The 15,753-nt window shown below is 41.2% G+C and overlaps 1 protein-coding gene across 3 annotated transcripts in view; it reads left to right on the plus strand.

Annotated features, from left to right (window-relative positions):
• Mrtfb (myocardin related transcription factor B) overlaps nucleotides 1–15,753 on the plus strand; it is a 165,724-nt gene that overhangs the window by 120,424 nt on the left and 29,547 nt on the right. For all 3 annotated transcript variants that reach the window (NM_001427624.1, XM_087569215.1, XM_087569216.1), the window contains one exon: nucleotides 1,092–1,270. In NM_001427624.1, the coding sequence (NP_001414553.1) occupies nucleotides 1,092–1,270 (179 nt within the window). The remainder of the gene's footprint in view (nucleotides 1–1,091; nucleotides 1,271–15,753) is intronic.

Genomic DNA, 15,753 nt, shown 5'->3' on the forward strand with positions numbered 1-15,753 from the left:
CCATGGCTTCACTGTACTCTTAAAGGGAAGTGGCATCTGTCTGTTTAACCCACTCTGAACATGTACCTGCTGCTGCCCATCCTGTTCTGGGAAGTTGAACAAGCCTGCATATGCAGCACTCTCTAGCTCTGAGCCTTGCCCGTGTCACCATTGCACTGTTTGTTTCTATCATAGTTAAAGCAGGAAAAATGAATAGTGGGACCTCAGTCAGCAGGTTTGAAGTTTTTATACTGAGAAACTAGTTAGTATGGCTCTCGTAGCCCTGAGGACTTCTACTAAGATAGTGTGAGTTTAAACCATAAGCAGTTTGTAATCAGAAAATTCTTTTTTTTTTTTTTTTTTTTTCGGAGCTGGGGACCGAACCGAGGGCCTTGCGCTTCCTAGGCAAGCGCTCTACCACTGAGCTAAATCCCCAACCCCTTAATCAGAAAATTCTTAATAGAGTCCACTCTGATCCCAAATATCTGGGAAGAGAGCCACCAGTAGTGAGGCATGAGTGTAGTTAAGTATGCTGTTCTTTGAAATGGAAACTGATTTGCAGAGGCCCTGTAACACTCCCACTTTCTCCTCTGCTTCCTGCATTTTAACATTTGGGTTCCAGGTCAGGGTTTAAAAAAATAAAGTTTGCATCTCTTAAGTATTACTCTGTTGAGAAGAGGTTCTTCTCTTTCCACATTTGCCCTGCTGCTTATATTTTGAAGAGGAGGCTGTATTGCCCCCTACTGTGATATTCTCCAGTGTCATCAAGAAGCCTCCCCCTCAAGCAGGGTTAGGGTGGTGCTGGTGCTCTGGCCTCTTGGCTAGCATGTACAGAGCTCTGGGCTCATGCACCACACAGAACAAAAGCAACAACCAAGCACTCCAGTCTCCTCTTCTTCTTGCAGCAGGTAGCTGTATCCAAAGGTTTGATCTGACTGGAAGAACATCAAACCCCAAAGAGTACATGACAGCAGTGTGACTCCCATTGGGAAGGGCCTCCATTTCTACAGTAGTTTAGAAAGGCCCAGCTTTAAACTACCTCCTTAAACACTACTGTCTTGGTCAGCCTCGGGATTTCGGAGCCCCTGAGTTACCTGTGGTTCTCTCTGCAGGTGTGGTGAAGGAGGACTATCCTCACACTCATGGTGAGTTCTCATTTGATGAAGATAGCAGTGATGCTTTGTCTCCAGATCAGCCAGCGAGCCAAGAGTCCCAGGGCTCAGCTGCATCCCCCAGTGAGCCAAAAGTCAGTGCCTCACCACCTCCTGTCACTGCAAGCACTCCAGTCCAGGTAAGACCTTCCTAACATTCTTACAAACTGTGTCAAGACAGTATTTTCCCAAGAAGAAAAATCCAAAAGTACTGACACTTCCTATTTGAGAGCCAAACACTGTAAAACTTCACGGCTGGTTCTCACTTAGTCGTTCTGATATACATACACACACATTGTTTTAATCTTCTGCCTTAGGCTCTTAGTGGTGTGAAGAGACAACCATGATTGCAGCAACTATTATAAAGGAAAACATTTATGACAGGACATATGATGGCATCTAGGCAGGCATGGTACTAGAGGAGGAACTGAGAATTCTACACCTTGATTTGCAGGCAGCAGGAAAAGACTGCTGCACTTGCCATAGCTGGGAGCATCTAAGACCTCCAAGCCCAGCCCCAGTGACACACTTCCTCCAACAAAGCCACATCTACTCCAACAAGGCCACATCTCCTAACAGTGCCACTCCCTGGGACCCAAGCGTTCAGATCTATGAGTCTATGGGGGCCATCTTTATTCAAACGACCACATCTTAGAACATTGACAGACATAATATAATGTAATTAACCTGTTTTCTATCATCTGAACCATTTTTAAGGGGTCAAATATATTCACACAGTCTTGCAACAGATTTCCACAACCTCTTCACCTAGCAACACTGAAATACCATAGCCTTTGATACCTCCTTCCCTCCTGTCTATCCAGCTGCCAGGCACCTGTCCTACTCCCTGTCTCTCTGCGGTTGACTCTTTAGGTAGCTCTTAAAAGTGGGATCAGATGATGTGTGTCTTTGGCTGACTGGTTTCTTTCACTTAGTATAATACGCACGGTTTCAGCCATGCTGTGTCTGGGCCATACAGAGAAACCATGTCTTGAAAACAAAGACTGTGTTGTCATAGACATAGAAAACAAAGACTGTGTTGAGCAGCTTCATCATCCAGTTTTTACAGTAAGATGCCTTGTCTTTACTTGTGCTTGCTGGTTACATTTTTGGCACTTACCTGATTGTTTCTTTGGCTAACTTGACAGATATTAAAGTGGGTCTTGGTGTAAAGCCAGCCTGAGTTGACAGGCTGTGAAGACCTCAGAGACTGACAGTGCGTTTTTCTTCCGTCCTTGTCTTGTGATCATATTCTTGTTAGGGATTTGTCTTGAAGCATTATTTCTTCATTACACTCGTTGCTGTAGTACAAATGTATGTTCTGCTTGTATGTTGTCTTCAGTGAGAATAAAGAACTCTTGAGTATGAAGGATAGACTACATACGGTTGGAGGCTGGCAACTTTGAGGGATAGCAGACAACTTAGTGCATGTATCTGTGGAGGGACTTTGTGTGCTATATATATGCATGCACCCAAAGGTTTTCAATAAGGGCTGACGTCACTAAACTCTAAATGACTGACTGGAAAATCTATAGACCTTTGTATTCTTATATTTAAAAGTGGTCCCATCAGAGATGGTATGGGTGGTGACAGCCCAGATCTTCTGTCCGGACTCACAAAACAGCAGTGTCTGTGGCCCCCAGTATTGCTGGAATGTGGCCTGAGGGAAACAGGGTTAAGGAGCAGCACACACTGAGGTCTGAGCAGATAGAGAGGAGAGACAGACCCACCCTACTGTGTTCTCACATACTTGCTTTACCCTGGCTTAGGCTTTAAAAATAGGTCTAAAAAGAATGTCAAGAATGTTAAGTAAATAAACTTTAGAAAAACATTTTACTTAGTCATTTGGGTTCCTTTTCTGCTTTTGTCTGAGCAGGTCAAGTTGTGAGACACTAGGCTATAGCTATAGCTTTAGTAACAGAATTATCACCTCAGGTCTCTGAAATTTGTTTAAGGCGATGTTGGTTGATCCTTTTTACCAACTTCATGAGATTTGGAATCAGGTAGGAGAAACAAGCAAGAGTATGTCTGTGAAGGTGCTTCTCAGAGAGGCTTAATTGAAGAGAGGAACCCAGGGTGCTACTGCTCCTCGGGACAGATCCCACTGAATAAATCAAGAAAAAGGAGGAAGCCAGGCAAGCTCAGCCTTTGTCTCTTCTGCTGCCAGATACGTGCACGTGGCCACCTGCTGCCAGGCCCTTTCCACCCATGATGAACTGTGTGTCAGCCTGTGAGCCACAGTGCCCTTCCTCCTCGGAGCTCTAGATAGGTGTCCAGTCACAGCAACAGGCGGCAGTGTCTGTGCCACAGAGGCCTGCAGACCACAGAGACTCTGTCCTCCCTCTCGTTGCCAGGCTTTGACTTTGCTCATGAAACTTGGTCAGAGGCTGACATCGCAGAGCCCTTTGAGAAAAAATATGAATGGTGATGTTTCTCAGAAAATGCATGCAGATTGCCAAACGCGTGCAGACCGAGCCTCCGCTTACTCCTGAACTGAGGCACTGGTCTTCAGTGTGGCTGCAGCACTGCGTATACCTACTCCACCAACATGGTCCCCACTCCCTGTCCCCAGCAACTAGACCAGTGGCAAAAGACCTACTCTGGGGAATGAAAACAGTCCCATGGACAGGGAACGATGGCCCCACTGCAGCGTCACCTCTCAGGCACTTTCTAGCCTATATGTATCTGTCATGGGTTAAATGTGTTAAATGTTGTGTCTATGTTCAGTAAGGGACCTGATGATGCTTACACTTCTACCCATGTGCTACATGACCCTGGCAGCCCACATCCCTGATACCTGAGAACAGGAGACCATAAATAGGACTGTAGTAACACTGCCCGGGTTCTGTTCTGCTTTCATTTTCAAGGGCGTTCAGAGGCAAGGATTTTTATATCACCTAGAATTGATAACTTTTATTTTAGCAATTTTTTAACTTTATCATATCTATCCAGGTTTCTTAATTCTTTTATTAGTTAAATTTCTCGTAACTTGCTGTGAGCAAGTACCTGGCAAGAAGCAGCTTAAAGATAAAGATGCTGTGAGGATGAAGTGTATCATGGCAGGACAGGCATGGCAGCAGGAAAAGCGGCTCTTCATATTGCATCTGCAGCCTGGAAAACAATGAGTAGAGAGAGAGCCAAGCTATAAAACCAGAACCCCAGTCCCAGTAACCCACTTCCAAGGCATTTCCTCTTAAAGGTTCCATTACCTTTTAAACCCCCACCCCCACCGTGGGACTAAGCACTAGGAGCCTGTGGAGGGCATCTCACATTCAAATGGCAATGCTTGATTCATGTATAAAATTTGTTACGGTACCTACCTTACTATAATTACTCCTACATTTCCCTCGAGGGAAAGGGTCTTAACATACTGCCCTCATCAGATACCGAGTTCTGAAGCAATGAAATATTCACTCATTTGATCATAGAACTACAGAATATACAAGCCAAACACACAGCACAGTGACTTACTGAATAAAGCACCTTAGGAGAGCACTGTGGCATGCACAGGCTGCCAGCTGGAAGACCTGAGAGGTGAGTGGTCCTGAGGCACGGAGCTCACCAGTGGAATATGCCTTCAGAAGTTCATAGCCTAATGGACTATGAGGGGACTCAGAGCCTGACTCTCCCAGCTTCTCTCCTCCTTTCAGCACCATACTTCTGCCTTACCATCAGCCTAAAGCAGCATAGTCATTGAAACCACAGATTATAACACAGATTACAAATAAACTAGGTATTTTTCTCAGCTTTAGAACTCATTTTATCCCCAAGATATTGCAAAGGAAGCAGAACTCGTTTCATGCTTAGGCAGCCCATGAACACTGGGGACCTGTAGAAAATCAGTTTGTCCATGTGGGTTCCTGCTCTCTTCCATCTGCAGACTCTTAGGAATTTCTTAAGCCCTTTAATTAATTTATTATTTTTAAACACCATGATGGTCAACCATAAACCTGGTCTGATTCTGTAAATTCCCAAAGCCTGGAACTTCAAGAAAGAACTTTGTGGGCCAGCTGCTCTAGTGAGCGGCTTTTCTGAGTCTTTTTGCCCTCTCCACTTTCTCCCCTGCTTCCAGGATGGACTTGTGCCAAAGTAACAGAGCCTATGAGGCCTGTGAAACCACTAGCTAAATAAACTTGTCCCTGAACTAAATTGATTATTTCAGACAATTTGTCATAGTAAAAGCAAGCTAATTAATTCAATAATATATGGACAAATAAAAAACTATTGCAATCTTGATTTATAGTTTCATTTTTACACAGACTTTAAAATCATAAACCTGTGGTAATGACTATGGTTTACAACAGTGTGTACTCTTACTAGCATAGAAGAGAGCTGTATTCCCTCTATATTCCCAACACTCCAGAAGCCAAGACAGGAGGTTGGTGCCTTCAGGTCTGCCTGGCAGACACAGGAATGCCGTAAAGCAGATCTCGGTATGTGACTGGAGCTGATGTCAAGAATGGCTCTCAATGTTGTACATAATTGCCATAGTAACCAAAGACAGTGCATTGAGAAAGTATGCAAAGAGAGAGAAGGGAGTCAGGTTACCACTATGGAAATGTCAGCTGAGCATAGAAAGACAACTTGTGTTCATGGAAGGCTTTTGTTAAGACATCGTGACCTAAACCAATTCACAGATTCAGTGCAAACCCTAGCAAATTTCAGCAATGATTTCTACTGAAATAACCTGGTAAGGGGCCCTGAAAACCAAAACCATCATGAACTTAAAAGAATACAATATTGTCAGCCCCACCCTTTCTATATTTTTAAACTTGTTATTAATTAATTAAATTATTCTTTGACAATTTCACAGGTATTTATAATGCATTGGTTTTAAAACTTATTATGAAGCCATAGAAAACAAACTAATATGGCGCTAACATAAAAACAAGCACATAGCTGAGTGTAATCTATCAGAGCCCAGTGAAATAAGAGCCTAGCGACTGGGACAGACTTAGGAGAGAGCATAGGGGAGTCAGTCATCTTCACCTTATGTTTGCCCTGTTTTCTTGAACACAAGACCCAGGCAACAAGAGTAAAGATAGATAATTAGGTCCCATCAAAATTAAAAAGGGTTGAACAAAGAATCTTATCAGCAGAATAAAAAGCCAACCCACAAAAAGTCAAATAATAATAAATAAATAAAGCCAAGCCACAGAATGAAAGTATTTGAAGAATTATCTTTGATATATCTGAAGGACACTTATAAGAAAACACTACTCAAAAACAGGTGCACGACTTGAGTGACATTTCTCCAAAGGAGATATGTCAACTTGACACAAGCTAAAGACATCTGAGAAGAGGGACCCTTAGTTAAGAAAACAACTCCATAAGACCAAACTATAGAAGCTAGCCTGTAGATTGTTTTCTTAGTTAGTGACTGATAGGGAAGGCCCAGCCCACTGTGGGTGGGGCCATCCCTGGGCAGGTTCTATAAGAAATCAGGCTGAGCAAGCCCAGAAACAGCCTCTTCCCTGGCCTCTGCATTTGCTCCTATCATTCCTGTTATGACTTTCAGTGATGAACAACAGTATGTGAGCCTCTATAAGTTACTTTAGTGTTGGGGTTCTGTCACAGCCATAGAAATGCTAAATAAGGTAGAATACAAGGGGCCAGCAAGATCTGATAGCCTTTGGTGTAGCGTAGCTGTTACATAAACAGCACACATAGCATAAAACAATCATTAAGGAAACGTAAAGCCACAAAATGCTTATCACTTACCCAGAAAACATCAAGTTCTGGCAAGTGTGTAGAGAAATTAGAATTCTTGTGCATTATTACAATAGTAATGTATAACTACATAGTAACTATAGAAAATGCTGTCTTAAAAATACAATTTTATGGGCTACAGAAATGGTTCAGTGCTGCTCTTCCAAAGTTCAATCCCCAGCAACCACAGTGTCTCACAACCATCTCTAATGGGATTTGATGCCCTGTCCTGGTCTATCCCAAGACAGTGACAGTGTACTCACATACATAAAATAAATTCATTTTTAAAAAAATATAACAATTTTACTGGGCCAGAAACATGGCTCAAGTAAGTAAAGGTATTTGCTGCCAAGTCTGTGATGTAAGTTCAGACCCTGTAACCTGCATAGTAGAATAAATAAACTGACACACAAATGTTGCCTCCATCCTCCACTGACCGCGTGCCCACACCCTTACACAGAGGAACTACGTAACAAATGTTTAACATAGAACTTAACCAGTTACCCAGCAGGAGGTGGGATGTTGTGTGGTATGTACGCACCTATAATCTAGTACTTTGCAAACTGACACAGGAGGATTGCTCTAAATTCAAACCCAGGGCCTTATAATAAAATAAGACCCTTAAAAACAAACAACCAAAAAGTTGAAACAGAATCAGAACATATATTTTCTCTTTAACATACATACCAAGCATCCGTGCCTGTTCCTAAGAACAGCAAGCATCTCATGGCAAACAGAAAAGGAGCCCTAGTGTCACCGTGTCTGAAGCAGAAACAAAAGCTGCCCTAGGAGAGGAAGGGGTTCTGCACCAACCTCTGCATGAATGAACGTGAATATCAGACTGAAGGAACAAGCCAATCACAAAGGGACAGACATGAACTATGTCAAGTCATTGGATTCATAGACAGCAAGTAGAATAGTATGCTATGGGAAGAGAATGGAGCTCATAGAAGAGTCCAGGAGACATCAGGGGTGGTGTTAAATGTGATTAGTCTTACTGATTATGTGCATGTATCTGTGGGGAGCTGCCTCTCTAGAACTAGTTACAGTCAGTTATAACCCACTCAATCATGCTGAGAACCAAACTCAGATCCTCTGCAAGAACTGTTTAGGCTCTTAACCACTCAATTGTCTCTCCAGCCTCACTTTCTATTTGTATTTTAATACACACACACACACACACACACACACACACACACTTTTTAAAGTAGCACTGTATACATGTACCCACACTTGCCATGGGTACATGTATAAAGGAAGCACTGGCCCAGAACCCACCAAAGCTGGGGCTGGTGTCTTTGTGCACATCTAATGTTCTCCTAGTTGGTCTAAAACTGAAGTGTATGTCATGCAAGGTTGTTGGGGGTAAAACAAAATAATGTAAAGATTCCAGATAGAGGATAGTAGATGATATTTCCCTCTCTCAAAACAAACTCAAGGGATTAAGCTTGTAAGTATATACTCTAGACAGACTTCACCAAATGAGAATTCTACATGCTGTATTCAACATAAAAAAAACAGGTCTGGGCTTGCATTCAGTTCACTCATTGTTTATTGTATCTGTGTGGGAATTGAAATATATAAACAGTAGTCAAAGAACAGTCACAGTTTGAATTCATTTGCATGTTGCCATCTTCAGCAAGTTCTCTTCTGCATCCTGAATTAAAAGCACACTTACTGAGATTGAAAAGCTACAACATAAGAAAGGAAGAGCTTCCCAAATAGCAACACTTGGAACTTCATGTACAGACAACAGTATTTAGGGGAGGCAACCAGAGCTTGCATCATCAGGGGACTGAGGAGCTGATTCACTCCAGCTCTTTTCTTTTCCACAGAGACAGAAATTTCCTGTAGCAATTTCTAGTAAGAGAAAAATAAGTTTTGGTATATACCGGGAGCTGACCATGTACCACAGCTCTCTGTACCCAATTCTCACCAGGAGACAGCTGGCCTCCCAGGAGTGCTGTCACATCTGACAGCACAGGTGAGACCACGACTTCTGCCTTAATACCTGGCCCAAGAGGAATCTGCCCGGAACCCTGAGGACATAGGAACCTAGGAACAGACTGGGATAGGATCCTACTGATTTCCATCTGCACCAAGAGCTGACCCTGTGCCACAACTGTCTGTACCCATATCCCGTGGGAAAAGAACAGGTCTCACAGAAGTGCTAACAGACCTGAAAACACAGGAAAGATTACCACTTCTGCTCCCAGGGACCCGCCTGGAACACTCAGGACACAAACACTGAAGAGCAGTTTGGGACAGGATACTTCCAGTTTCCATCTGTGCCACAGCTCGCTGTACCCAGATCCTGCCAGGAGAGAGCAGGTCTCCCAGGAGTACTGACACACAGATTTACAGGAAGGTCAAGCCACTGTCAGAGACAGCAAGATCAGCTACCACCAGAGATAACCAGATGTCAAGAGGCAAGTGCAAGAACCTAAGCAATAGAAACCAAGGCCACTTGGCATCTTCAGAATCCAGTTCTTCCACCACAGCAAGTCCTAGATACCCCAACACAGCAGAAAAGCAAGATTCTGATTTAAAATCATATCTCATCATGATGATGATACAGGACTTTAAGAAGGACATAAATAACTCCCTTAAAGAAATGTAGGACAATACAGGAAAGGCTTAAACAGATAGAAGGCTTAAAGAGGAAATACAAAAAAATCCCATAAAGAATTAAAGGAAAATACAACCAAACAGGTGAAGGAATTGAACAAAACCATCCAGAATATAAAAATGGGAATAGAAACAATAAAGAAATCACAAAGGGAGACAGCCCTAGAGATAGAAAACCTAGGGAAGAGATCAGAAGTCATAGATGCAAGCATCACCAACAGAATACAAGAGACAGAAGAGAGAATCTCAGGGGCAGAAGATAACAGAAAACATTGACCCAGCAACCAAAGAAAATCCAAAACACAAAAGAATGCTAACTGAAAACATTCGAGAAATCAAGGATACAATGAGAAGATTAAACCTTAGTATAATTTGTATAGAAGAGAATGAGGATTCCCACCTTAAAGGGCCAGTAAATATGGTCAGTAAAATTATAGAAGAAAATTTCCCTGACCTAAAGAAAGAGATGCCTATAAACAAACAAGCCTACAGAACTCCAAATAGACTGGACCAGAAAAGAAATCCCTCCTGTCACATAATAGTCAAGACAGCAAATGCACAAAGCAAAGAAAGAATATTAAAAGCAGTACAGAAAAACAAGTCAAGTAACATATAAAGGCAGACCTATCAGAATTACACCAGACTTCTCAGCAGAGACTATGAAAGCTAGAAGATCCTGGGCAGATGTCATACAGACCCTAAGAAAGCACAAATGGCCAACCCAAGCTACCATAGGCAGCAAAGCTCTCAATTACCCTAGATGGAGAAACCAAGATATTCTATGACAAATCCAAATTTACATAATATATTTCCACAAATCCAGCCCTACAAAGGATAATAGATGGAAAACTCTCAACAAAAGGAGAAAACTACACCCAAGAAAAAGCAAGAAAATAATCTTCCAAGTAACCCAAAGGAAGATAGCCACACAAACATAATTCCACCTCTAACAACAAAAAGAATAGGAAACAACCCTAGTAATCGGTAATATCTCTCAACATCAGTGGACTTAATTCCTCAATAAAAAGACAGACTACCAGCCTAGATACATAAAATAGACCCAGCATTTTGCCATATACAGGAAACACACCTCAGTGCCAAAGATAGACACTTCCTCAGAGATAAAGGCTGGAAAAAAAATTCCAAGTAAATGATCCCAAGAAACAAGCTAGAGTAGCCATTCTAATAACAAATAAAATTTACTTTCATCCACAAAAAAAGATAAGGAAGGAGACTTCATATTCATCAAATGAAAAATCCACCAAGATGAACTCTCACTTTTGAATATCTATGCTCCAAATGCAAGGGCACCCGTGTTCATAAAAGAAACCTTACTAAAGCTCAAATCACACATTTCACCTCACACAATAATAGTAGGAGATTTCAATACCCCACTCTCACGAATGGACAGACCATGGAAACAGAAACTAAACAGAGACACAATGAAACTAATAGAAGTTATGAACCAACTGGACTTAACAGACATCTATAGAACGTTTCATCCTAAAACAAAAGAATATACCTTCTCAGCACCTCATGGTACCTTCTCCCAAAATTGACCATATAATTGGTCACAAAACAGGCCTCAACCGATACAAGAAGATAGAAATAATCCCATGCGTCCTATCAGATCACCATGGACTAAAGCTGGTTCTTACTGAGAACAAAAATGACAGAAAGCCCACATACACATGGAAGCTGAGCATTGCTCTACTCCATGATAATTTGGTCAAAGAAGAAATAAAGAAATTAAAAACATTTTAGATTTAATGAAAAAGAAGGCACAACATACCCAAACTTATGGGACATAATGAAAGCAATGCTAAGAGGAAAACTCACAGCTCTGAGTGCCTCCAAAAAGAAAGTGGAGAGAGCATACACTAGCAGCTTGTACAGCACACTGAAAAGCTCTAGAACAAAAAGAATCAAATACACCCAAGATGAGTAGACAAAGGAAATAATCAAGCTCAGGGCTGAAATCAACCATAGAAACAAAAAAAAAATTATACAAAGAATAAAACTAACTAACTAAAATAAAATAAAATAAAAATAATAAATAAGACAGGAGCAAGTTCTTGGAGAAAATCAACAGATAGATAAACCCTTAGCCAGACTAACCAGAGGGTGCAAAAACAGTATCCAAATTAACAAAATCAGAAATGAAAAGGAAGACTAACAACAGAAACTGAGAAAATCCAAAAAAAGCATCAGATCTACTACAAAAACCAATATTCAACAAAACTGGAAAATCTGGATGAAATGGACAATTTTCTAGACAGATACCAGGTACTAAAGTTAAATCAGGATCAGATAAACCATCTAAACAGTCCCATAACCCCTAAAAAATTAGAAACAGTCATTAAAAGTTTTCCCAACCGAAAAAACTTTTACTGCAGATTCTGTCAGTTCTTCATAGAAGACCTAATACCAATGCTCTCCAAACTGTTCCACAAAGTAGAAACAGAAGGAATACTACCCAATTCATTCTATGAAGCCACAATTATGCTTACACATAAACCACAACAAAGAAAGAAAGCTTCAAACTAATTTTCCTTATGAATATCAGTGCCAAAATACTCAATGATCTCAGTGAATCCAAGAACACATCAAAATGATCATCCATCATGATCAAGTAGGCTTCATCCCAGGGGATCAACGTATTCCACTATATAAACAAACTCAAAGAAGAGAACCACATTATCATCTCATTAGGTGCTGAGAAAGCGTTTGACAAAATTCAATATCCCTTCATGGTAAAAGATCAGGAATTCAAGGCCCATACCTAAACATAGTAAAAGCAATATACAGCAAACCAGTAGCCAACATCAAACTAAATGGAGAGAAACTTGAAGCAATCCCACTAAAATCAGGAACTAAACAAGGCTGCCTACTCTCTCCCTACCTATTCAATAAAGTACTCTAAGTCCTAGCCAGAGCAATTAGACAACAAAAAGAGGTCAAAATGTCACTATTTTCAGATGATATGATAGTATACTTAAGTGACCCCAAAAATTCCACTAGAGAACTCCTTCAACTAATAAACAACTTCAGCAAAGTGGCTGTATATAAAATAAACTCAAACAAATCAGTAGCTTTCCTCTACTCAAAGGATAAACAGGCTGAGAAAGAAATTAGGGAAACAATACCCTTCACAATAGTCACAAATAATATAAAATACCTCGGTGTGACTTTAGCCAAGCAAGTGAAAGATCTGTATGACGAGAACTTCAAGTCTCTGAAGAAAGAAATTGAAGAAGATCTCAGAAGATGGAAAGATCTCCCATGCTCATGGATTGGCAGGATTAATATCGTAAAAAAATGGCCATTTTGCCAAAAGCAATCCACAGATTCAATGCAATCCCCATCAAAATTCCAAGTCAATTCTTCGTAGAGTTAGAAATTGCAATTTGCAAATTCATCTGGAATAACAAAAAACCCAGGATAGCTAAAGCTATCCTCAACAATAAAAGAACTTTTGGTGTAATCACCATCCCTAACCTCTTGCTGTATTATAGAACAATAGTGATAAAAACTGCATGGTATTGGTACAAACAGGCAGATAGACCAGTGGAATAGAATTGAAGACCCAGAAATGAACCCACACACCTATGGTCACTTGATATTTGACAGAAGAGCTAAAACCATCCAGTGGAAAAAAGATAGCATTTTCAACAAATGGTGCTGGTTCAACTGGTGATCAGCATGTAGAAGATGCAAATTGATCCATTTTTTTTCTCCTTGTACAAAGCTCAAGTCCAAGTGGATCCACATCAAACCAGATACACTCAAACAAATAAAGAGGAAGGTGGGGAAGAGCCTGGAACACGTGGGCACTGGGGAAAATTTCCTGAACAGAACACCAATGGCTTATGCTCTAAGATCAAGAATTGACAAATGGGACCTCATAAAACTCCAAAGCTTCTATAAGACAAAGGACACTGTCATTAGGACAAAATGACAAACAGTTGGGAACAGATCTCTACCAATCCTTCAACTGATCATAGGCTAATATTCAATATATACAAAGAATTCAAGATGTTAGACTCCAGAGAATCAAATAACCCTATTAACAATGGACTACAGAGCTAAACAAAGAATTCACAGTTGAGGAATATCAAATGGCTGTGAAGCACCTAAAGAAATGTTCAACATCCTTAGTCATCAGGGAAATGCAAATCAAAACAATCCTGAGATTTCACCTCACACCAGTGAGAATGGCTAAGATCAAAAACTCAAGTGACAGCAGATACTGGCAAGGATGTGGAGAAAGGGGAACACTCCTCCATTGTTGGTGGGATTGTAAGCTGGTACAACCATTCTGGAAATCAGTCTGGAGGTTCCTCAGAAAATTGGACATTCCACCACCTGAGGACCCAGCTATACCACGCCTGCTCATATACCCAAAAGATGCTCCAGCATTTAACAAGGACACATGCTCCACTATGTTCATAGCAGGCTTACTTATAATAGCCAGAAGCTGGAAAGGATCCTTCTACAGGGAAATGGGTACAGAAAATGTGGTACATTTACCCAATGGAGTACTACTCAGCTATTAAAAACAATGAATTTATGAAATTCATAGGCAATCACAAAAGAACACATATGATTTGCACTCATTCATAAGTGGATATTAGCCTAAAAGCTCAGAATACCCAAGATACAATTCACAAACCACATGAAGCTCAAGAAGGAAGAAGACCAAAGAGTATGGATGGTTCAGTCCTTCTTAGTAGGCGAGTACTCACAGGAGGAAATTTGAAGACAAAGTATGGAGCAGAGACTAAAGGAAAGGTCATCCAGAGACTGCCCCATCTAAGGGATCTATCCTATACACAAACACCAAACCCAGACATATTGCTGTTGCCAAAAAGTGCATGCTGACAGCCTGATATAGCTGTCTCCTGAGAGGCTCTGCTAGAGCCTGACAAATACAGAGGTGGATGCTGTCAGCCAACCATTGAACTGAGAATGGGGACCCCAATGGAGGAGTTAGAGAAAGGACTAAAGTAGCTGAAGGGGTTTGCAACCCCATAAGAAGAACAACAATATCAACCAACCAGACCCCCCTGAGCTCCCAGGGACTAACCTACCATCCCAAGAGTACACAGGCATGGACCCATGGCCTCAGCAGCATATGTAGCAGAAGATGGCCTTGTCAGGCCTCCATGGGAGGAGAGGCCCTTAGTCCTGTCAAGGGTGGGTGGGTAGGGGAGCATCCTTATAGAAGCAGGGGGAGGAGAGATGGGATAGTGTGTTTCTGGAGGGGAAAACAGGAAAGGGGATAACATTTTACATGTAAATAAAAATATCCAATAAAAAGAAGAAAAAGAAAAGTTCTAAGGTTAAAAGTCTCTTTTTTGAACTTATTTTCAAAGTATGCCATATTTAATATTTTTCTGACATTTTTCTTTGAATAATGTGTTGTATGTACATTTTGGGTTTGTGCACACATATGTGGAAGCCAGAAATTAATGTCGAGTATTGCACATGTTGTATATGTTCATGAGAGTGTGTGCATGTATGTGTGTATGTCTGTGTGTGTATGTGTGTGTGTATGCTAGAGATTAACTTTAGGGTCTTCCTCAAATCACTTCCTTCCTAATTTTTGAGATAAGGTCACTCACTAAGCCTGCAGCTCCCACCTGTCTTCCCAGTGCTGGGATGCTCACTGTCAGATCACTTTGGCATGAATACTAGGGTTCCAGAGTCAGGTCTTCATGCTTACATGGCAAGCAGTACCTAGCCCTGGTGACTTCTTCAATGGTGTTAGGATGAAAGTGAAGGCACTAGCAATTATGATCCTATACCTGTGGTCGGAATATTCACCTGGGGGATGGGAAGTCAGGTCTGCAACTTCTGTTTCCTCTTTAGGGAAATAATTTTGAATCACTGAAGTTAGAGATGCACAGAATGAGTGCAGGTTTTGGTGTCAGTTTAAATGCACACTTAGCATTTTTTCTAAGGTGATGGTATATTTCTCAGTCAACTATAGAACAGAGAAAGTGTCCTTTGTGACCTAGATATTTTCTACCCTTTTAGAACATGGTTATTTCAGTACTCTGGCACCTGGGTTCTTTGTAGAGTTTACCAAATTGAAGCCTAACACCTAGACATGATCTAGGTGCCAGTTGGGGAGGATATTGTGGATCCTGCTGAAGACCTGCTACAAAGCCTGACAGAATGCCTGGGAACTCTGGATCTCTCCTTCCAACTTGCTTATCTTCTCATTGGGTGCAGTGAACAACCACTGTGTGTCAGTGGAATTAGTCTTATAGTTTTTCTGGAT

Source organism: Rattus norvegicus, chromosome 10 (genome assembly GCF_021556685.1).
Source record: "Rattus norvegicus strain SHRSP/BbbUtx chromosome 10, alternate assembly SHRSP_T2T, whole genome shotgun sequence".
Lineage (NCBI taxonomy): Eukaryota > Metazoa > Chordata > Mammalia > Rodentia > Muridae > Rattus > Rattus norvegicus.